Source organism: Actinia tenebrosa, unplaced genomic scaffold (assembly GCF_029948245.1).
Source record: "Actinia tenebrosa isolate PJP-AT-01 unplaced genomic scaffold, QUT_ActTen_1.0 PGA_scaffold4__44_contigs__length_22323623, whole genome shotgun sequence".
Taxonomy (NCBI): domain Eukaryota; kingdom Metazoa; phylum Cnidaria; class Anthozoa; order Actiniaria; family Actiniidae; genus Actinia; species Actinia tenebrosa.
Window position 1 is genome coordinate 1,207,843 of NW_028292581.1, and position 22,181 is coordinate 1,230,023.

At 35.9% G+C, this 22,181-nt stretch overlaps 5 protein-coding genes across 7 annotated transcripts; 2 read left to right on the top strand and 3 right to left on the bottom strand.

The window, feature by feature from the left end:
• Positions 1–449: 449 nt before the first annotated feature.
• Positions 450–5,599, bottom strand: LOC116288646 (uncharacterized). Its single transcript, XM_031695474.2, has 2 exons — positions 5,162–5,599; positions 450–1,498 (listed from the first exon to the last, which is right to left on the bottom strand). Exons 1-2 carry the CDS (start codon positions 5,534–5,536, stop codon positions 1,352–1,354), a joined length of 522 nt encoding a protein of 173 aa, XP_031551334.1. The 5' UTR covers positions 5,537–5,599; the 3' UTR covers positions 450–1,351.
• Positions 5,600–6,951: 1,352 nt separating this feature from the next.
• On the top strand, positions 6,952–13,630 carry LOC116288639 (uncharacterized). 3 transcript variants are annotated; one of them, XM_031695464.1, is made up of 10 exons: positions 6,952–7,058; positions 7,232–7,320; positions 8,065–8,143; positions 8,599–8,676; positions 8,768–8,800; positions 9,803–9,865; positions 10,312–10,377; positions 11,102–11,164; positions 11,522–11,593; positions 12,871–13,630. In XM_031695464.1, the coding sequence occupies exons 1-10, from the start codon at positions 7,035–7,037 to the stop codon at positions 12,937–12,939; spliced, it is 636 nt and encodes a 211-aa protein (XP_031551324.1). In that variant the 5' UTR covers positions 6,952–7,034; the 3' UTR covers positions 12,940–13,630. The 3 variants fall into 3 exon arrangements, with proteins under 3 accessions (XP_031551324.1, XP_031551326.1, XP_031551325.1); XM_031695466.1 differs by lacking the exon at positions 11,102–11,164; XM_031695465.1 differs by lacking the exon at positions 8,768–8,800.
• Positions 13,631–13,765: 135 nt separating this feature from the next.
• LOC116288641 (dnaJ homolog subfamily C member 27) lies at positions 13,766–16,755 on the bottom strand. Its single transcript, XM_031695468.2, has 8 exons — positions 16,600–16,755; positions 16,397–16,462; positions 16,252–16,291; positions 16,080–16,112; positions 15,714–15,790; positions 15,257–15,376; positions 14,891–14,961; positions 13,766–14,576 (listed from the first exon to the last, which is right to left on the bottom strand). Exons 1-8 carry the CDS (start codon positions 16,669–16,671, stop codon positions 14,441–14,443), a joined length of 615 nt encoding a protein of 204 aa, XP_031551328.1. The 5' UTR covers positions 16,672–16,755; the 3' UTR covers positions 13,766–14,440.
• Positions 16,756–16,829: 74 nt separating this feature from the next.
• LOC116288644 (peroxisome assembly protein 12) lies at positions 16,830–19,668 on the top strand. The gene is made up of 2 exons (XM_031695472.2): positions 16,830–17,816; positions 18,656–19,668. Exons 1-2 carry the CDS (start codon positions 16,920–16,922, stop codon positions 18,869–18,871), a joined length of 1,113 nt encoding a protein of 370 aa, XP_031551332.1. The 5' UTR covers positions 16,830–16,919; the 3' UTR covers positions 18,872–19,668.
• Positions 19,669–19,746: 78 nt separating this feature from the next.
• Positions 19,747–21,939, bottom strand: LOC116288645 (dnaJ homolog subfamily C member 22-like). The gene has a single exon (XM_031695473.2). The coding sequence runs from the start codon at positions 21,897–21,899 to the stop codon at positions 20,811–20,813; it is 1,089 nt and encodes a 362-aa protein (XP_031551333.1). The 5' UTR covers positions 21,900–21,939; the 3' UTR covers positions 19,747–20,810.
• Positions 21,940–22,181: the final 242 nt, after the last annotated feature.

Consider the following 22,181-nt stretch of genomic DNA (forward strand, 5'->3'; position numbering starts at 1 on the left):
AGATGGCACAGGGAAATGTGAAAGGGACTGTTGAATTGTAGAAGGGGGGGGGGGGGTGACTATTACAAAGGTTTTACCAGGAATAAGCCTGAAGCGAGATGACGTTTTACCCCCGTCTCTAGACCACAATCCTTTTCACACTGCTTTTGTTCTTTAATTATGACTAATGTTCCTGCATTCTCTAAGGAATCAAAAATTTTAATATGAAAGAATTTTTAAAACTATTATGGTATAGAGTCAGGGGGGTAAAACGTCATCTCGCTTCAGGCTTATCCGAAGACAAGGGGGTGACTGTTACTAATGATATACTGAAAAATTTGAACAAAAGTCGGGTGACTAGTCACCTATATTTGCCACCCCTGGATCTGCCCATGAAACCAATCATTGTAGCAGCACTTTTCTGTGTGGGATTTTAATTTTTGTTGACCAGACAACTAGTAAAAGACTACTTCCAAGGAAAATCTACACAGTTTATTATTATTATTTTCATTTTTATGACAGTAAACTAACATTTGAGGAGCTTTTTGCAAGATTTAACAAATTCTTTGGTTCGCTTGTCATGAGCAAAAGATTTACGTCTAATTATTGCTTACTATCAATCACGTGACTTTTTGGAGTTGACTGGGGGGCAAACAAGCGGTTTACTGGGGGGCAACTTACGGATGCTAAGTGAAAACATCAAAATAAGTCCTCAAACTATTGTATTTGACTATTTTCATGACATCAAACCAGAAAACAAGAGATCAAAACAATCCCCAGGATTCTACAAGCCATCAAAAAAGAGCTATTACCGGAAGTGACGTCTATTGATAGCAACCTATAAGCTATACATCATACATAAGACTGTTATCTGAAGTTCAAATAATCAGAAGTGGCTTGAAAAATGACTTTATATTTAAAACATTAATATGGGCTTCCTGTGGCTTATGGGCTTCTAGAACTTCATATCGGAAAAGAAAATTCTGGCTGATCATGAATTTGAGAGAAACCTTGATACCAACATATATATCTAGCATTCTTGTCTCTTCATCTACCTTTAATATAGTACTAACAGTTAATTGACTAAAAAAGATTACGTCTTCCAGATGTAAAAAAAGAGTAAAAGTCCTTTCCTGCTATTCTGGCATCCATCCTACAATATATTATGCACTATTCTCTAATATCTAATATATACTAAAATAGAGTGGCATTACTTAACCCATGCATGAAATAGTTGGGTATACTTGTGGAGGTTAATAGATCTTGCTGTCTCTATTTGACTGTTAATACACGGTAAAATTAACCCCTGCGCGGAAAAGTTACTCTGTCTTAAACGAACAAAACCATCAGCCCTTGTACTGAACACTTGTCTTTAACGATAGTCCCTTCTGGGTATGAAGCTTGCACTTGCATCTCTGAAAGGAAAAACATGGCGATTTCTTTCTCTCATTTCTGCAGAAGCGTTAAGCAAGTTGTCGATTCTCTTGCTTGTGGTTATGTTCGACGTCTGGACGAGTTCCTAGGAAATAAAAAAAAGTGGGAAATATTTTAATCCAGAATTTCTGCGGTGTTGGGTATTGCACCATTATTCAAGACCAACAGCCTCAGACTTGAGTTTTTGGCTATTTTGCCAATTAAGAAATACTGACTCAGCTCACTGGAAGTCAGTGACTTTAACGGAAGCCAAGTGCTAGATATGTTTTTGCATGTCAGATTGTGGGACTAAATTTGAACTGCGGAATTCCCGTGCCTCTTACGTCGTCCCTTTGAAGAAACACTCTGGGCCAACACTAATTTATTATAATAATTTATTATTGATATAGCGAAAAATTTTATTCAACTATGATATTCTGCGCGTTTCTTATTCTCTTTCGGATTCTTTTCTTTTTTACTTTCTTTTTTCTTTGTTTCTCTTTTTATTCTTTCGTGTTTGTTTTTTGTTTGACCTTTTTCCTTTTTTTCTTCTTTTCCTTCCTTTCTTTTCTCCCCTTTTCGTTTCTCGTTTTCTTGTTTCCCTTTTTAACTTCTTTAATTTTCTGGATGTTTTTTTTGGGGGGGTTGACTTTGACAGCAACTGATTATAAACATCAATTTGAATATTTTTAATAAAGTGAAGGCATTTGTTTTAACCTGTAACTGGAATGGTCTTATCAGAATGCTTCTTTATTAGCAAATAACTTTAAAATAAACTGCGCCCATGAATGAATGACAACTTTATTTTAAAACGGTAAGTACATTCAATTGAAACAATTGGTTTCAAGTAATGCACGCGAGTATAGTAGACTAGTAGCCAATTCCGAGAAAAGATCTATTTTGAGCTGGTTGCACTCCAGGGGTGGCCAACATAAAAAAAACTAACTTAGTGGAGTTAGTGTGGCGTGACGAGGGGAGTGAGCGTGGCCTGACGAGGGGAGTGAGCGTGGCGTGACGACACTAATAGCGGCTGCGTAGGAGAATATGAAAAAAAGCAATAAACTAATGACTGTATTAGCTGTAAGATTGTCTTTATGGAGCTGTTTGGCTATTTCGATTGTTAAAGATGCCAATAGAATAATTCAAGCTGACAAAAGGTTAAGAACTGTACTTTCACTAACAGGGTTTAATTGATAAAGAATGTTGGCCTTATTCTAATAGTAAGAAGTTGTAGGATTTACTCTCATTCTTTTCCCTCCCTCACCCACCCTCCCTCATGCACCCTCCCTCCTTATCCAGACCCTTATCAGCTTTTCATTAAAACCAATAAGCTTAGAAGGGTCTGGCCTGAGAATGCCCCCACCGCCCTCCCTTCCTCGTCGAACGATAGGTGATCAGAGATTCAGCTATCAATCTAATTCTCATTAAGTTTATAGACAGGCAGGAACCATAGGTGCTCATTGAAGGTCGGCGGGATGAGATCAGGACCCGCGATCTTCGATGCTTTCCTAAGACAACAACGTATTGCTCCCCACATGACTGACACAGGCAGCGGGCTCTAGTCTTTTCAATACCGTACATACACGATCATACACATGTACGCATGTATTTTCAAGTTCGATTCGAAAACTTCATTGACGGACTTCCCTGGCTGTCTGGTCTTGCGCATGCAATGACGATACTCATAACCCATAAATTAATGTCAGATGATAACTTATCTTCTAATCACTACGCATCTTATTCATTCTTAAACTATAGGCGGACAACGAGACGGTTGATTTAATCCCCTGAACCATAGTATCCCCTGCAACCATTTTTAGTGTCGTCTAAAAACTGCTGCGGGGGGTACTACCTGACCTATTCCCGTTGTTTCTCCACAATGTGTTACTGCATAACGTGAACTTAGCCTTTGCTCGTTTAAAATTAAGATCCATCAGCTAGTTAGATATAGTTAGTGTGGATTTCTAGATAAACAAGGCCTTAAGCCATCGGTTTTTTTTACATCTTAAGCAAACATTTTTGTTGTCATATCCATGTCTCTTAGCCATATGTTTAATTATTCTCTCATTTTGGCCACTTGACCGACGGCATCAGTCCAGTTCTGGCAACGTCGCCTACTTACAGTCTCCTTAAATGGTCTTGACCTTATCTGGCTAGGGTTGATGCTTTTGTGTTTTCATAGTAAAAAAGGGAGGGTTTAGAACGGCCGGTAAAGCCACTTAATTCACTCAAGTACTCATTACTTGGCATGTTAGTCTAAATTACCAGCCAAAAGCATCGATCATGATCAACCAAGTTCAACTGGTGTCAGTGTGGCGTCGTCCGTGCTTGAGCAATGGCTGTCCGGCTTTATAGCCCCCGTGTGAAGCAGAGACCACATCAATGGTCGTTTTGAAACTTTTCCTATTACTTGAGAGGAATTTCTCTGTTTCAAAGTTTTGATAATACATGAGAGTCAGCACGGCTAATACTATGAGAACAGCAAGGATTGTTTGACATTAATTCTGCTTCTCTCGATTGTAGTTCTCAAGGGCGTCAAGGGCACTAATATAAGTCCAAATGGCAAGAGTAGACGAGTGATGGAAACAAACTTGATAACTTTTCCATGATCATTAGACTCATCAAAGTCTGGTAGTTTTACCTAAGTATGATAATGAAGCTTCTAGATAGATGTTTTAGTTACAAGTGTACTTCAACCAAAAACAACGATCGGGCCGGGGAATAAAATACTCCACGGTGTTTAGCATCATATGTCGTGTTGAACCGAAGAGATGTCCTTTATGATCCCAGATAATATTACGTTTTTTGCATGACGAATGTTGCTAATACATATAACATGTTTGGTTCTAAACACGTGTAAGCACTTGAACAGCTTTCGAAAACGTATAAATGTCGGCTCGTGAAAACGGAGTTGAAACATTCAATTTGTAGGGAGACGAAAGAAAAAGGACAGTAGGTTTCACTAGAAAAACAAACCGAAACTAAAAAACTTGCATTAGGAAAACAAGACGTTCTTTTACTAGGTCATACAGCTTACCTAAGCTCTGCTTTCATGGAGTCTTCTTTCTATAGAGCATGCAATCATGAATTTTTACTGCGCATTCACAGCTGTTGCACAGTTTCAATACATCTAATTGAAAAACCATGTTAAAACTATAGCCCGATCGTTTAGCGACGATTTTAGATTGACCAAGAAACAATTAGTCAACCGGCCCGATGCAGACAACAATAATTGTAAAAATATTATAAAAGACAGGTTTGAATAGGCGTTACTTTAGTCGTATTTGTTATTTAATAAACTCAGGATATAATATGGACCACGTCGAAAATTAAAAAGAATGAAAAGAATGAGAAGAAAACTAAAGAAAAGAAATTCGAAAAGACTACAGAAAGAAAAACTTGTACAACCCAAGGCTGACTAGGATTACCCCTAGGATCCCCAGGATTTGTGTGTCACAAGCAAAAAAGACAGATAACATGTTGACTTTTTTGTGTGGTCCTTCTGCTCAGTATTTATCTGTTATATTTTACTCGTTATCATTTTGAACAGGAAAAGCTTCAAAGACCTGCAGTTCCTCTGTGAAGTTTGTCACCGTCTTTCAGTCATTATTGTTGGTTCTCAATTTTAACTTCGTCAAATGTTGTTACGCTTATTTCCTCTTTTTAAACATGGTTGATTTAATTTGTAGTGTTATTTGATTCTTTTAATAGCTGTCATACCACACATGACTCTTAATTAGACTATGCATCAATACAACGTAGTACCTACCAAATCATGTACTAATGTCCCAGTATCGTCGCCCGCTTTCCTTGTCCCCATGTCCATCTCAGAATACAACTTATTCAGCGATCTGTCGCGTTTAGATGCGATAGAAAGTCTTGGCCTGGACAGATCCATCGAGAACCTGCGTCCCCCAAAATTAAGATTCTCTTTACGGATTCCAGCATCCGTGGAAGCTTTGCGACCAAAGCTACTGATACAACTAACCCTTCTCATGGGGGTATTGGAACGCGGCTTTTCGAATCGTTTACTATCCAATTCCATAAAGACATCTTCTTGTGTCGCACTGGAAGAACTCGGGTTTCGCGAAAGTTTTCCAACAGAGCTGACGCTCTCGCGGTTTTCTGCTTCTTCGTGGACCATTATGTCTGGAGTTCAGTAGCTCGGGTCGCAGTCAATGATACTCGCATCTGCCGTGCCGCGAGTAAGAGAAAAGGTAAATAAAACCCTCACAATGAACTCTGTGCATATCCCATTTCTAAGACGCACTGATTGGTTAATAATTGATTGAATATGTCAGGAATCTGAGGCTTACACGCGGCATCTTGGAGTTTTTACACTTAATGAATGAGGGCAATGTGGTACTTAAAAAGAGTATTACGTATTGTAATAGGTAAAGTAAACATGTTGCTTTGTGACGGCTTTGGTTATTAGCCTAGTTTATTTACTGAGCCAAAGAGTGACGAATGGAAAATATCTGCTATAGATTTGCAGTAAAAGAGCTAGAGGGTATTAAAAATAAAGGATTACAGACAAAAGAGTTTTAGGGATAAGGGATAACTGACAAAATAATCTTATAAGGATAAACTAATCGGTTATTGAGGCAAGAAAAAAAAAGTTTAGTAGTGTGGGATAACTGTACTCAGAATCATAGCGGGCACGGATTTTATTACGGATGCTGGACCCCAAACTGAAAATCCCTATGCAGAATGTAGGGATGTCGACCGAAATAAAGGCAAAATATTTCCAAAATTGCTGTGGCTAATAGCTGGTGAGAAAGTCAGTTTTCACAAATTGATTTGTGTAATTGATGGTTGGCAAGTATCGTAAATAGCCAATCAAAAACGTGGAATTATTTTATTCAATTTATCCATAAATTTTAATCAAAGCAGTTTTAAAATAGTGTTAGAAGTCACAATAAAGAGAAAGATTCCTAGATTGTTACTTAATACTAATTTCGTCGTAGCTATAAATGTACGTGTTGAAAATAAAGAGTTTTTTCAATGTGAAAGATTTTTCACATCAGGAATTACCGTCAAAATTCATGTATCATTCATCGCTGCTTTGACTCCCCAAACTCAAAATAGAAGTCTTTACGTCGATGGTAACTTAACCTTAAAAGGGTTAAAGCAGTGAATGTAATGCAGACTATTTCTGATTAACAGTTGACAAAGATATGAACTAATGGTGTCGTGTATTTTTAGCAACAAGAATCTTGAATTGGATTTTTTTGAGCTTGTTCATACTGCTCTAAAACCAGTATTTACAGAGCAGGCAGTCGCAGCGTGTTTTTTATTTATTTTAGGTGGGGGGGGGGGGGGGGGGCGCAGCGCAAACTGTCACATGGGGAGCAGAACCAGGCCTGATTTAAACCAGTTAAGTCCCAATTTGTTCCTAGAGTCACCCGAGGCAGGATGAAACTCTGGGGAGATAAAAAGATCATAAATACAATAAATTGCGTAATGACACTAATAATCACTGAACGATACTTTGCATGGGGCTCCTGTGGTATTATCGACAAGAGACTGGGTTTAGTCGTTCCAGTTTGCTCGCCGTTTCCTTGATAGAATATATTTTCCAACTTGAATGCAAGTCTGTTTTTGTTGGTCATTTTAAACCATAAATTCTTATTCAAAACAACATGGGAAAGAGAGACAAAAGAGTGGTACGACACTTATGATAGAACGCACTTTAAACGTCTTTTTTCACGCCTTTTTTAACGCAAATCGTTCAGTTCACAACATGGAAAACCTTTTATGTTATGATAACCTTACATACTAGTTTTACTAGTGACTTGAATTTATTTTATATTTTAAATCTACATTCTTTATTACACAGGCGTATGTAAATCCTTTGGCAGCCAGGTCATATGCAGGGCCTTCAGGACCAACCATCAGAGATTACTTGAATAGGCCAAGACCAACTTGGTAAATTAACACAAAGAATATATACAAAGGGGACAAAAAAGATGATTGTCTTCTTGGAAATAGGTCCCCTAAAACAGTCCTTGACCTCAGAATGGCTAAAAAAGTGGTAGTTCAAGGCCTAATTTAATTAGTTCAGAGTCTATAGACTGAGATGTTTGTTAGTTGTCTTCCATGCTTTGAAAGTTTTTTGTTAACCAGGTTTCTCCATATTTTTCTTGTTCTAATCAATGAAGGGGTGAAATCTATTTTTTGTTTCATTTGATTTTCCAATGAGCCGAGTTAGTTACTGCTGCTAGTAGTTTTCATAATTACTTATGGAAAAAGAAATAATACTCAAGGGAGTACCATTCGATCTAAAGCCTGTTTCTCACTAGTGAAGCAAGCCAACGCAAGCGTGCACAACTCTATGTTCTCACTATAGAAAGCACTCACGCAAGCACAAGAGAATGGAATTTATTTTTAGTTCCTTGTATTGGTTTACACCTGTGGTTATACTTGAGTCAGCTTGCATCCCTAGTGAATAAGAAGGTTCCAGGCTTAAGAATCAGGCTTAAAAGGCAGTAAGCATTATGAAGAGTGTTCCTGGTGTCAAGAGACAGTTTTTTACATGAAGGAGAAGAGACCTTATTGTTTGATAGGACAATCTTTTGTTTTGGTGAAATAAATAAAAATCTGTCACTTAGCACCGTGAGCACCCTAGATCATTATATAAAAATTTCTCATAATAATATCTTGTTTTGAAAGGGAAGAATTTCAAGAAACATTAAACAAAAGCAAGTCTGGTTCAAGTACATTAGCTGCATATGAAGAAGAACTCAATCAGGTGTATATATTTGGTGTGTTTTCACAAGCCATGGCAGCCATGTTGGATGTATCGAAAATAGAAATTTTCTCTAGGTTCATGATTTTTCCTTAATATTCTCCCTCAGCAAAAACCCAACATGCTAATTTTCATTGAATTTGATCTGTAAGTTAGCCCAGAGATATATCTCCAAATTAGCTTAAGATGTCTGGAATTTTAGCTTAATCCAGCAATCGAAAAACTGCTAGCTCAGACCATTGGGAATGCGATTGGCAAAAGCCCAAATCTATAACAACTTGAATTATAACTAGATATTTAGGTCAAGTAATAGATTATGAAAATGGACCGTATAAAATTTTAATATTTTAAGAAACCAAAATATTTAAAAGATGTGTAAATTAAAAGTCATATAATATGTATTTAATATATTATTAGTATAAGTCTAATTATTATTATCATTAATACTTGATTTTAAGAAATTTAAAGAAGAGCTAAGAAAAAACCGTGATGCTATAAATAGCAAAACCAAGAAATTGTCAAAACAGAAAAAGAAGGTAACAAAATACTATAACTAACGATTTCGTGGTAAGATTTTTACACTGTGCAAAAATGTTATTTGATTGCATTAATTTAAGTATTTTTTAGGATAAAAAAAGAAAGAAAAAGAAGAGAAAAAGGGTGAGAGCAAGGTTTTATCACAATATTGTTTAGACTTTCTGCCATTACAAAGAAAAGCTATTATTTTTACAATTACAGCTGGAAACCAAAACATTTGCTTTAATTCATGAAGATAAACTGATTGATTAAAATTGAGGATGTTCATGGAAGTTGCTTTTGTTTATGATTGGTACTAAAGAGTTTTGTCCATATTTTTACAAGTTCACATGCAATAAATAGCTCAACTCACATACCACACAGAGTTACAGGAATTAAATCTTGGGTCCTATGTGTGAGAGATAAACATTTGCACTGCTATACTACCCATTACACTACCCATAATTTGAATCATTGCAGGCCCAAGTGACATGCAAATTGTTGTTGTGTTAATAACCTAATTAAGTTAATTCGATAATCTTTAAAAAGCAATTTTCACTGATAACATTTGACTACCTGGCAAATAATTTACATGTAGATGGGGGAGCTGTGGCTCACAGTTACAATATCAGTAAATACAGATCTGTGGAATAGGTGGGAGATTTGTTATGACAGCCAATCCCAGTTTTGTAAGATTGCCACACCCATTTTCATTGATGAAAAAAAATGAAACCCACCAATGCAAATGAGTGGGGTAATCATACAAAAGTGGGCTTGGCTGTCATAAAAAACTCGGGTACATTCCAAAGTTCTGTGATTTTTGTAGTACATCTTTTTGATTGCTTGGCTATTATGATTTATGTATAATTATTTATTTTATTAGTAGATTTTTGAGGGCCATACTAGTTAATCAGTGAAATATGTTATGCTCTACCCTTACTTACTTACTATTATCATTACTATTATTTTATTATGGTATGTCAACCTCTTCTCCTGACCTTGGTTATTTGCATTGCAAGAGTAAATGATAATTACTATATACACTGTAAAACTTAAAAATCTGACTAGCCAAAAATGCTTTCTAAATGTAGTGTGTTTTTTTTCTTCCCTATTTTCTCTCTCTCTCTCTGTTCCTGTTCATTCAAGCTGCATTCTTCCTCCTCTTCATCTTCATTGGATACTGACAGTGAAAGAGAAAAGACATACAAAGTAAGAAGTTCTTGTAAATAAATGATGAACTATTTATAATGTGTTGTTCCAGAAATTTATTATCCATACCCCCTCCTTTCCCCCCTCCCTTGCCCACGGAGGAAATTTTTTAAGACCCCCCTACCCCCGGAAATTCCAAATTTCTTCCATTAGATACAAACTCTGAAATTTTTTTGGAACTACACAATGTGAATATAATTCATATTATTTATAAATTGTTTTAAATTATGAATTGAGCTTCAATTCTTCTTGTTTGGTTTAAAACTGCCAAATATCAAAAGTGTCGTTGTTTGCTTAAAACTTTTAATTCTTCTTTTCCATTTATGAGTTTAATCATCGTCATCATTTTTTGATGAAATATAGTTATCTAATATAACAAATGACAACTAATGATTTGTAAAGTCAAATTTGATTAGTTTTAAATGTTATTTTACCTATCTGAACAGAGAAAGAAAAAGAAAAGAAAAGAATTGAAGAGCAAAAAGAGCAAAGACAGGAGTTCATCAGAAGAGGTTAGTGACCATCATTACTAAGCTCAGTACGTTCTTGGTATTAACTTCAAGGCTCACAATTCATTAGGGCCATTTATATGGTGAAATAAGATGCATCTTGGGTAAGGCATGTCTTAGACACAAACTGACCACATAAACAGTACAAAATGTTTGTTTGTGTCTTATTTATGATGCGTCTTATTCAAGAACAAGCCTACAAGCTGTTCCAAGTTAAGATGCATCTCACAATGTGTAAGATGCAAACATTTACATGTAAACAGCATTCATGTCAGCTAAGCTGTGAATGCAATTTCCAAATGCACAACTTCACACCCCGCACAGACAGGCATAAGTATCAACAAATCATCTCAAATAAGATGCAACAGTTTTTTGTATAAAGGTGTTTTTGCTGCTTGGATATAGCTATTAAAGAATGAGGACAATGTGATTTATGTTTCTTCAAGCAAATTTTTCGTGACAAAAAAATTCAAGCTCCAGGTGGGATGCGACAAATTTGCTTTTAAGAACATAACACATCTTTAAGATGCAACTGTTTATGAATGATACACACTCGTAGAAATGGAGAAGTTCACATCTTAGTTAATAGGGAACGTCTTTGTTCTGACATGTCTTTTCTTCCCTTGTGTAAATGATCAGCCCTATTATTTCCTTTACTTTTGATGTCACAAACGTATTATTTCTAAATGTATTTTTTTGTTTCTTCTTGTCTTTAATTTCATTTAAGTTGTCTTCTTCCTCATCATCCACAAAAGATGATAGTAAAGATAAACCAGATGAATATGTAAAAGTGGGTAACTTTCATTAAGTTTACTGCACCAAGGCAATGACTTGGTTTCCTGTTCAATATTTTCAAATCCTCTCCCTCTCTCTTCAAATAACAAGAACTAATTCCCTTAACCAACAACAACATCTAGCATCAATATTGTAACATTTAACAAACTGTCATTTGGAATGACCTTCCCAGGAAGGGGGTTCAGAGGTCTCTGCCACTGCATATATCAGTTGCTTTATGTATATGAAATTACAGTTTTTACCAGTGAATCCAAAAAAATGTAACAGACAAACTATTCTCATGATGTTTTTACTACGGTTTACCTTTGAACATTAATTTGATGTCATTGAATTTTTGAAATTAAAAATCTAGAGAAAAAAAGAAAGATCCAAGAAGCGCAAGAGATCAAGGCATAAGGATACAAGAACATCTGATGAAGATGATGTATGTTTTAAATTTCAAAATTTCATTTTTCATACATAAACGTAATTACCCATTTAATGCAGTGACCAAATTAATATGCAACTTTTGCAATTTGTTTCACTGTCTAAGACTAAAAATAATGACCAATCAATGGACAAAATGGACGATATGGTGGTTATCTGGGATTGCAAGGCATTATGGGAAGTCCAGGGGGCAAGTAAAGCTTTGTTACAGTAATAACATTGATTGATATTTTAAAACAGCTCACCACAAGAGAATGCAATACAAAAGATGAATTAAGATGGCACTTTGTTCAGCTTTACCTATAAAAGAAAGACAAACACACAAAACTCTCTATTATATTTTCCGTCTTCTTTGTTCTGCCCCCTGGCGAAGATGGACGCTGTTTCACCAAAGTAGTCCATTGTCACTTGTTTGGCCAAACACCTCTTGGGCTGATCCTCTTGACAGTTCACAATAATTATTAGTGCAATATGGCCAATGATTATGTCTTGTGATTGAAAAGCTATTATTTTTGACCCTGCTGTCAAAGATTTCTTAGGAAAAATAAATGAGCAGCCTTGATATAGACTTGGCCAAAACTAAGCAACCTGACTTGATACTATTCATGGCTGGAAGCATGATTATCATATTCTATTATAGACTTATATCTTACAATAGCTAAAGTATAATAGCTAACAGTACGTGGTTTGGATGTTGGAAACACAGTGCTTAAAGCCTATGAGTGAAATGTGAAATGTAATAGCTAAAGATCATTACATCTTCACTGACAAGAAAAACTGAGAACTTCTGAGAATATGCATAGTTATTAGAGAGTCTCAGCTTCTATCAGCTACTGTATCAGAGAAAAGCAAGAACAGTGTCCAAGATTCCCTGTCAACTGACTCTCACAGCCATTTGATGGTGGTTTGACAGGCAATATTGTCAGCTGTTTGACAGTTGCTTATCGGTTGTATAATAGCCACTTGACAAGTATTAGTCAGCTGCTTGACAGCACTGTGACCAATATACGCTAGTTGGAGATCTGGAGATCAGGAGCACTGTTCTTGAATCTTATGTAACTATGGTATGTGATGTGCATCTCATGAGAGTACAAGGACAAAGTTACTCTAAGTATCTTTTTATTATGTCCAGTAAATATAAAAACACATTTCATTTAAAGGTTCAATCTTTCTAATCTACTCAAGATAAAAATATCTATTCCCATTTAAAAAATTAATGAAAACCTAAAATATATCTTATCTAGTTAATAATGGTATATTTTGTTAAATCATCAGGAATCATACGTGAAAAGAAAGAAACCAAAGAGAAAAAGAAAGGACAGTAGTGATAGTGACACAGAATAAAACAGTTTTAGTATGACTGTGAAAAAACTCATGGCACAAACACGGTAGTGACACGGCAAGGGATACACCAGTCCAATCATATTGCACAAGAATTTACTCTCCATCCAATCAAATACCTGGAACACAGCATAAAACACAGCACGGACTAGGTCACCCCAAGGTCACAGCACTGTCAGACCAATCACATTGCGTGAGAGAAAAAATCAGCCAATTGAAATTCTAGAAAACATCATGGTCATGGCACAACACGCTTATGGCACTGAGCTTTTCACAATCATGCAAAAACTGCACTAAATACCTGTATTATATAGAATGCAGAATTTCACCAAATGAGTATACTAGTATTTGCATCAAGCCACTAAAATAAGATGCAATTATTCTCCCACTGGCTGAACAAGTTTAGATTTTGTTGCAGCAAAAAATCATTGCCAGAAGAAATCACGAACATTAATATCAGCATGAAGCCTTTCCCTTCGTGCAAAATTATTGTTGTAACTTAAGAGCGCTGCTTCTGTTGCTGCAAGCCTAATGCTTAACATAAGTTTTGCAAATAAATTTCTCTCACTGGTGGTACAAAAAGAAATCTAAAACTGAGTTGTTAATTCAAGCAAAAACATGCAATGTCTATCACAAGTCTTAATTATTCCTTTAACTTAATTAATACTGAAGTGAATAAAAACCATAGCTTTTATTTTCCTTGTGTTTAAAAAAATAATTTGTCACTAATTAGCAATTAGCCCTTGAGCACAAATTGGCTATTGAGTTATGGGCCATGAGGGTGAGAGTCAAATCTAATTAGTTGGTCAAATAAACAGATGCAAACAAGTTTTGATTTAAAGTTAAATTTAATCTGTTTTGGTTTTCAAAGCCAGCACTTTTCGCTTCTAGTTGGATATAACTTATAGGCTAGAAGTAGCTTATCCAAACAGACTGTAGCATTGATGAAAGACCACTAGTTGGATTTGATTTAATGCAATATTAGGAGGATAATCATATGCTTGCTGTTGGATGACAAACTTTTATTCTTTACTTTGCCCATAATTTTATAATTTAATTTTTCTCTGTGTTTCCTGACTGGTTAGAAATGAACTGATAGAAATCAAAGCCAAAAGATCAAGATTGGTGTCATACCTACTGTTATAACATAACCACAATATAAGGCACGCTCTGATTGGTTATTTAGCACGCACTTAAGCATGCATCCAGAAATCGATGGTGCACGCTGACTGATTGAGTAGCGTGCGCTATGTAATGGAGATTTTGTTAAGAAAATTTTTGAACTTTTCTTGATTAAAAAATATTTTTTCACGCTTTTGCTATGTTATAGCTTTGGTCATTGATTAGCATGCTTCCATCTTGTGTTCAGGGTGCTTTTGGTCAGTTACTTATGCACCCAAGAAGCTAGAGTTGCACGAGACACATCCTCCTGCGTGCACGCCAATCAATGACCAATCCTTTATTAGCATTATTTACTTTTCTCATACTATAATTTCACCTTTTCTTATTTTCTTCTTCCTTCTTTTTCACCAATGATTATTGGTTTTGGTTTAACTAACTTTCTTTCAACTACTGTTGTTAAGAGATCATTGAACATATCATACACTCCACTGCCAGTTGCTGATGAAGTCTCATAATACCTAAAGGGAAAATAATAATATTTAGTATCAGAAATTACATTATAGAGTGCAAAACATATATCCATGAAATAATACTAACTAATAATAATTAGTACAAAATAAAACAGTTGAAAACAAAAGAAGTAAGTGTGTTTAGTGCTATTTAGTTTTTGTGCTATTTCACAGGTATATGATTTGCACTCTTTTAAAGTACAACACTGCAGCAAGAGAAAGATTATGGTAATTTTTCGAGCTTTGTGCTGGTTCAGTTTTGGAAATGATGACAATGATATGACATGATGATAACAATCATGATGTTGCATGATGAAACTCACTTGAAGTCATGGTCCTTTGCCCATTTCTGTCCTTCTTTTGAGCTCACCACTCTTCTGGATGTTAAATCAACCTAATAATATTATAAGAATAGGCAAAAAGAATTTTAAATTGAGATATGAGCCGACTCAATTAAGTGGAATGATTTTGCATGTTTTTCAAAACTGATGTTCACCATTATTTATCTTTTCCCTCATGATACAAGGAGTCATTGCTGAGTTACACTACACACAGGCTAATGTTAAACATAAAGTGTTCCAAAGTCTCAGCACTACACTTGGTATTTACCACACAGGCATCACCTTCAACTCACTTGTTGACTTGTTATGTGTATATTCCTAACAATTTGCTTCATGTATGTCATGTACCTTGTTGGCTACAACAGCCATGACAGCATTTTTCCCACCTCCTGACATAAATTCATGGAGCCACTTATCAATGCTTTCAAAGGAAAGTCGGTTTGTCACATCATATACGATTATGCATGCCTGTGGAAAACATGAAATACAGCTAGCACTTATATCCCCTAGTCTCCTACGCAGCCGCTATTAGTGTCGTCATGCCACGCTCACTCCCCTAAGTAGGATCGAGTGAGCGTGGCATGACGACACTAATAGCGGCTGCGTAGGAGACTATTTTATATTCCAGAACATGTACAACAGTTATCTTTATGCAATCAACATTCAGGCCCCTTACACATATATCTGGATATTTTTGAAAATTCTTCACAGATTGGCAAATATGCCACTTAAAAAAGGCAGCTTTTCGAAAACAGATACATGTGGACAGGCAAAAATGATTTCAAAATGGCACATGTCAGTGTACCTGTGTTTGTCCATATAGCTCAATCCTTATTTCATCATAGTCTTCATTTCCACCAAAATCCCAAAAGTTTATTCTATCTGGAATAATAAGTTTTGAACCACATTGGTACATCATATGATTATGTACATGTAAAATGGCAATTCACTTTGATGTTTTGATAGGCAGGGTTTGGTATATTGATATAACAATATTGAAACATCAAAGTTAAGAGCTGGTACTTAACTGGTTAGCGGAGAAGAGCATGATTAAAACTTGTCGAAAAGAAATCAAAAACTTGCAGAAGTGTACAGTGTACAATACAGTGCATAGCAGAGTAAGTACTGGCTTGCGATGTTTGAAATGTGACTTTTTGTCAGGGACACTTACATTCAATTCCATTTATTTTGTGTATCTTGAAACCTAAAAATAAACACAATTTTGGGATTAATATGTAAAGTATAGCAATAATTATTAATTATTTTTGGTTGCTATTATATATATCTGTCAATCAAACTTAGTGATTTTGCTTTAAATATGTTTAGAGCCTGGTATTACATACCATAATCTACTCCAACCGTTTGATGATAGCTTTTTGAAAACTGTATAAAAAAGGAGATAAATTTGCTAAGATATACGCTTGTCAAGTAAGCAAGCTTATTATGCAAATTGTAAAAAAGATCTTTTATTTAAAATATTTTTCTTACTTTTTTCTCGCAAAAATTTTTAACAAGGCATGTTTTCCCGACTGCTTCATTACCAATACCAGCTACCTGTAAAGCGTAAGATAAGATAGTATCTTCAATGTCAAGAGAACTCGAGATGAAGGACAAAAGACCTAAGAGTTTTTTATCGATCTTGTTCCTACGCAACAGACAACAAACAAGCCCTCATCTGTGGAAAACCATACCTTGATCCAGAAGAGAGAGCCTGCTGTATCTTTAATAGCTTTTACTAAATGCTGCTCTCTTTTATCCATCATGAATCAAAGATCTGGAATAGTAAAATTGATTTCTTTCTTTGGTACTTCCTTTCTGCCTTTTTTGTTTACTTGTCCGCCATCTTGTTTTAATCGAGCCCACAGACAGCATGTCAGCGAAAAACCTCATAATATGCGCGGTTACTCAGCCCTCAAATTTTCAAAATGGCTGACAAATTTGACCATTGCAGCTTTTATTTAATTTATCTGACCTTCTTAGGTACATAGAGGACAAATACCTATTGAATAGCATGGCTGAGTACGGGGCACATTTGAATCAGAGCGCAAGCTCTGAGGCACCAACATTTTTCGAGGTTATCGCACAGGAATCCATGACGAGTGTTTTACGACCAGCCATGACTTATGCCTTGAAGACTATAGCCAGTTCCCATCCTGACAACTTGGGTTGGTTATGGCGTTACGGCGACGAAATTTATAGTGTGATGGACTATGTATTGCAGAATTTTTATCTTAAAAAATACAGTGGGACATTTTCTGAACATTTTTATGGGCTCAAACGATTGAGTATTTGGACCTCAAGCTCCACTCAAATCAATGGCAGTCCTCAAAGTACCGGAGTAGCTGATACACAGTCAAAGCTAACAGATAGACAGAGATACTACTCTTTGTTAACAATAGTAGTTATTCCTTATTTGAAGTTAAAGTTAGATCAATATTTTGAAAGGCTTCGAGAAGAGACAGGAGAGGCGGTGTGCTACGTGCCAAGAAGACAGAAATTCCTGCAGCATCTAAAACGTATTTTTGTTACTGTGTATCCCTTTTTACACTGCACGTGGGAGTCAATATTTCTTTGCTATCAGCTGATGTACATGTTCTCTTCCTCAATTACTCATTTTCCTCTCCTTCACTGGATTGGTTTAAAACTCCAGCGCCTGTCACGTGAGGATATCCTTGCACAGACAATGGAAGGCAATGCCTTCTATCCTCCAACAGGACAATCATGGCTGAACAAGTTATATGCCCTTCCAAGTACATTGAACAGTCTCCTGGTCAAAGTCTTAGCCAATGGACTTCCAATCATTGTGTTTTTTCTAAAGTTTTTAGAGTGGTGGTATTCAAGTGAAAATAGTCATACTGTTGCTGCTGTTACCCAGCTACCCGTTCCTCCTCCTCCCCCTCAATTACAGGTAGGGAAATTCTATTGACAGTTCTAGCATTCCTCTTAAAGTTAAAAATATATTAGCTTTGGCTGTTGTATCACAGCATGAGATAACTGCAACAGAACCCTAGGCTCCATACTAGGTGAATTAAGCTAGTAATTCTGATCAGAAAAAAATTTAGAAGTTGTTTTTTGATGAGAGAGGAAAACTAAAGAACCTGAACTCAGGTCCAACAATATTTTGCTGTTGTGCCGGTTTTTTGCGTCTATTAGGCTGTTATTGGATTGTTGGTCATGATGGTCACACAAATTGTGATAAAAGCAGTACCATTATTGCTTGTGCATGTGCAGAAGTGGAACATGATTCATAATTACTGTATACTGTGCAGAATTACTAGCAGTAATATACTGATCCAGACCAGGTTGAGTCTGTTGGGTCCAACCCAGGGGGGGTACTCTTGCCCGTTAAGGGTATGGATGTGCTGCTGAGCCCTCTGAACCCTGACCCTGGTCCAGAGCAAAAATCGCTGAAATTCATACCCTGTTCCAGAGCAAGATCGCTGAAAACCCTGTTCCAGAGGGGAGAGAGCGTGATTTCATATACCCTGTCCCAGAGCGAGCATGATTTTATACACCCTGTTCCAGAGTAGAATCGCTGAAAATCGTACCGTTTGGCAGCACGTACCCCCCCTAGGGGTCCAACACCAAACCCAACCTGATAAGGTGATCCATGAACCAAGCCTTATATGATTGATTATTGCAATAATATTTGATCATAAAATGTAGTCATTCTTTGATTATTATTTTCTGAGTTTGTATGTATTTGAAACAGTCTAAATCTAATGCAAGAATCTTTTTGCAACACAGCCAGCTCAATTTGGAGTGCAACTTCCAAGCCATCCAGCTCAATGTCCACTTTGCAAGAAAGTCAGAACAAACCCCACAGCACTGAGCACCTCTGGCTATGTGTTCTGTTACCCCTGCATCTATCGTCACCTTGGACAGCATGGCTGTTGTCCAGTGACCCATTTACCCAGTACTCAAGAACAGCTAGTCCGACTGTACATCAATAAAGAGAATTAAGTTAGCAACAAGATAACTTTACCATGAAAGCTTTTGTAGATGTTAAAAATTTTAAAAAAAATTACTACAAACTACAAAAATATACTGAAACAAGCAACAAACCTGTCTACCAATTCAAGATTTGATAACTTTAGGGTGCAAGATTCCTTATTTTCTGGCCCAAATTGACAGATTTATTTTTTCTAAGATTTGACATTTAAAAACTTTTGCATATTCAGTTGCAATATTGGTAGAGTGCAAACAATATCTCTGTGAAATATCAGTAACGCTAACAGACTTATACTATTTTATGCTAATTCTATTATTTTCTTTTGTTTAACTAGCACTTTTGTTAATACTATATTGTTTGCACTCGATAATCAATTATGTTTTAGTATTTACACAGAGAAACATTAGACATATTACTTTGCAAAAGCTTTAGGAAAAAAGTATAAGTTAGGGCATTTGGTAACAGAACATCAACGTTTTTTGTAATTATTGTATTGTTTATTTCTAATTATATGCTGTATACATATAAATTATTATATTACATTTTTAAAGCACAAATCAAATAACTTATGTAGTGTAGTTATTATTATCTAGATGATTTCTGTTGAATCAGTTTTTAGAGTGGTTTTCATAAACCTGTAAAATTTAGTACTACTTCTCTCTATGCTTTGGTTTTCTATTGTGTTTATCTGACTATTACACTGTTTTACAGGTTAGAGTGTTATTCATAAACACATGAAACAAAGTGTACTAATATTAGAGTGTAATAGTCAGATAAACACAAATAAAAAAACAAATTAGAGTGTACTAAGAAAGCTTAAGTGTATTACATGGGGTTATGACAAACCACTCTAATGAAAACTGCTCTATGTATGAATGTAAACTAGTTAGTGTTTTGAAGGGATTTTATTTGGCCCATATAACAAGCGAGTGAGTAATATCAAAGTAAAATGAAAACAATGGAATTAGTGCTAGCCTTTCATGCGACAATTAAAATCACTCTACAAATAGAACGTTTTCACTCACATGACAAGGCAGCCATATTGGTGTACCAAATAATAAAAACTATCTTCACAGTTTTTGCATGAAAATAGAGTTCTATTCCCAGAGGATAGAAAATGTATTGTTTGTTTACTCCAATATGGCAACTATGACGTCAAGTGAAAATGCTTGCTGTATATGAAACATAAAAATTAAGAACCTGTGTATAATGTAGTATGAATGGATTAACATACATTTCCATTTAAAGGCCATGAAACATTTGGTCTTAAAAAAGGGAATTGTAGAACCATTTTTAAAATGTTGACGTAATGTTATAAAAACTCAAAAAATCACTAATAAATATCAATGTAAATTTTATCCACGGAGGGAAGCCAAAACATAAGAAATGGTGAAGACAAAAATCACTAACAAAATCACACGAAAGCTGTACACGTCTACAACTATTTCATGAAATATTGTCCTGAGTATCAGGCCTGGGGAGGGGATGTTGTCAGTCCAAGATCTGAAATGGGTAATCTGAGACTAAATGGAATTTGTGTGTTTTTATGTTTTCTGGCTAAAATATGAAAAATCACATTTCTAACTCAAAGGTCGTGCTTCATATTCCAATTTAAGGAAACTTTGTTGTTTGGCTGTGAATATATTACGATTTGCAGCGTGCTGATCTGTCTCAGATGTTTTTATGTGTATGTGTATGGCTGTAATGAGCATTGTAATATAGCCCAAGTAATAAAAACATATCAATCCAGTTCAGCCCTAGTGACTAGAGACCCTGAAGTTAAAAAACACAGCTTTGATTGTGTAGCTGTGAGATCAACTAAATGAATTTTGTCACCTGTTGCTGAGCAAACAATTGTTTTTCCTTTGTCCCTTCATGATCATTATGCAAAATATGATATGTAATTACTGTATGGGTGCATTGAATGAAATCTACAGTACATTTCTTGTATCAAAACTCAGTTCTATGTCTCTCAGCATTGTAATCAGACTGTGATTCTGAGTTCTTATTGGCTCTTCTGGATTTTAATTTTGATAAAATCTCATAAGCTTCTTGGATCTCCATAAACCTCTTTTGGGCTTCCTCTTTGTTGTCTCTATTCCTATCTGGATGCCATTTCATTGCAAGTTTTTTGTAGCGCTGTTTGATTTCTTTTTGAGTGGCATTTTCAGTCACCCCTAACACACGATATGCGTTCTGTTCTCCTCTTGGATCTAAAGCTTTCACGAAATCATCGTATAGTTTATCCCAACCATTTTTCTGTCCTTCATCATATAGTTGTTTCAAAACATCCTTAAACTCCAACCACACAGGGGAATTGAAGAAGTGGTTTACAGCATCTCTTAACTTGATAGTTTCGCCGTCTTCTGTTGTGACTTCAGCGTTGAAATAGAAGAAAGAAGCCCATAAAAGACATATCACCAAAGCACCGAATCCTAATATTTGTAACCGTTTGCAGAATCCCTTGCTCGAAGGCTGTACTTCTTTCTTAAATTCTCTTTTATTCTGAAAGTAGATTGTTCCAAACAAGGCCACGTACATGTTCCCTGGTTCGTCTGCAGTAAGATAGGTTAATACACCATAGCTTACTAAGCATCCTATAAAAGCATACTTAAAGTCTCCTCTTTCTCGTCCAATGTTACCGACCAAGTAAACACCAACAGCAACAGCTAAAGGAACTAAGATTCCAACACTCCACTTGGAAACTGAGTCTGGGATGGCTAATCGAGTCAAAATGCCATAAAAATACCCAACGAGCATTTGTCCAGCAAAACGTGTGACACTAAAAATAGGTTCTCGACCGCTTTTGATCTTTCTTTTCATCTCCTCGACTTGAGAAGGACTCAGATTAGCATCTTCTACATATTCTGGAATGCGCCAAAGATCTCGAAACCATCCCAACCCAAAAACACCACCAACTGTGGACCACCAAACGAATGCTTGGATATCTCGGCCTAAATAAAAATGATGAACTCCAAGCCAGCCCCATAAGATCCACAGGATGTAAGTAAGAAGTAGACTTTTCCTTCTTTCAACCATTTTTTCCTTGATCTTTTAGTTTAACTTCCTTCGGTAGATGGTTCTTTATCAATTATACAAGAGTCCGCTTGTCAAACATACCGCAGTTTTTTAACTTGGCGATCTGTGATTGGCTGGTTTAGCTGACCCACATGGACAGTTTTGATTGGTTTATCAATAAACTAATCGAAGCGGGAAATCTTTATTTGTCTCTCTCTTGGAAAGTCCAAAATTTTGAAATAATTTTAATCAATAAATAATATTAATATATATTAAGGTGTGGACGTATTCAGAGCAAACCGC

Bases quoted from the DNA above. Each gene is read 5' to 3' on its own strand.
- LOC116288645 (XM_031695473.2), bottom strand. From the start codon at position 21,899: ATGGTTGAAAGAAGGAAAAGTCTACTTCTTACTTACATCCTGTGGATC.
- LOC116288639 (XM_031695464.1), top strand. From the start codon at position 7,035: ATGGGAAAGAGAGACAAAAGAGTG. The intron at 11,165-11,521 runs GTGGGTAACTTT...TTAAAAATCTAG, and splicing joins AACCAGATGAATATGTAAAA to AGAAAAAAAGAAAGATCCAA. The intron at 11,594-12,870 runs GTATGTTTTAAA...TTAAATCATCAG, and splicing joins GAACATCTGATGAAGATGAT to GAATCATACGTGAAAAGAAA.
- LOC116288644 (XM_031695472.2), top strand. From the start codon at position 16,920: ATGGCTGAGTACGGGGCACATTTGAATCAGAGCGCAAGCTCTGAGGCA. The intron at 17,817-18,655 runs GTAGGGAAATTC...TTTGCAACACAG, and splicing joins CTCCTCCCCCTCAATTACAG to CCAGCTCAATTTGGAGTGCA.
- LOC116288641 (XM_031695468.2), bottom strand. From the start codon at position 16,671: ATGATGGATAAAAGAGAGCAGCATTTAGTAAAAGCTATTAAAGATACA. The intron at 15,791-16,079 runs GTAAGTGTCCCT...TTATTATTCCAG, and splicing joins CAAAATAAATGGAATTGAAT to ATAGAATAAACTTTTGGGAT. The intron at 14,577-14,890 runs GTGAGTTTCATC...TTTTCCCTTTAG, and splicing joins GCAAAGGACCATGACTTCAA to GTATTATGAGACTTCATCAG.
- LOC116288646 (XM_031695474.2), bottom strand. From the start codon at position 5,536: ATGGTCCACGAAGAAGCAGAAAACCGCGAGAGCGTCAGCTCTGTTGGA. The intron at 1,499-5,161 runs GTAGGTACTACG...TTTATTTCCTAG, and splicing joins GGACATTAGTACATGATTTG to GAACTCGTCCAGACGTCGAA.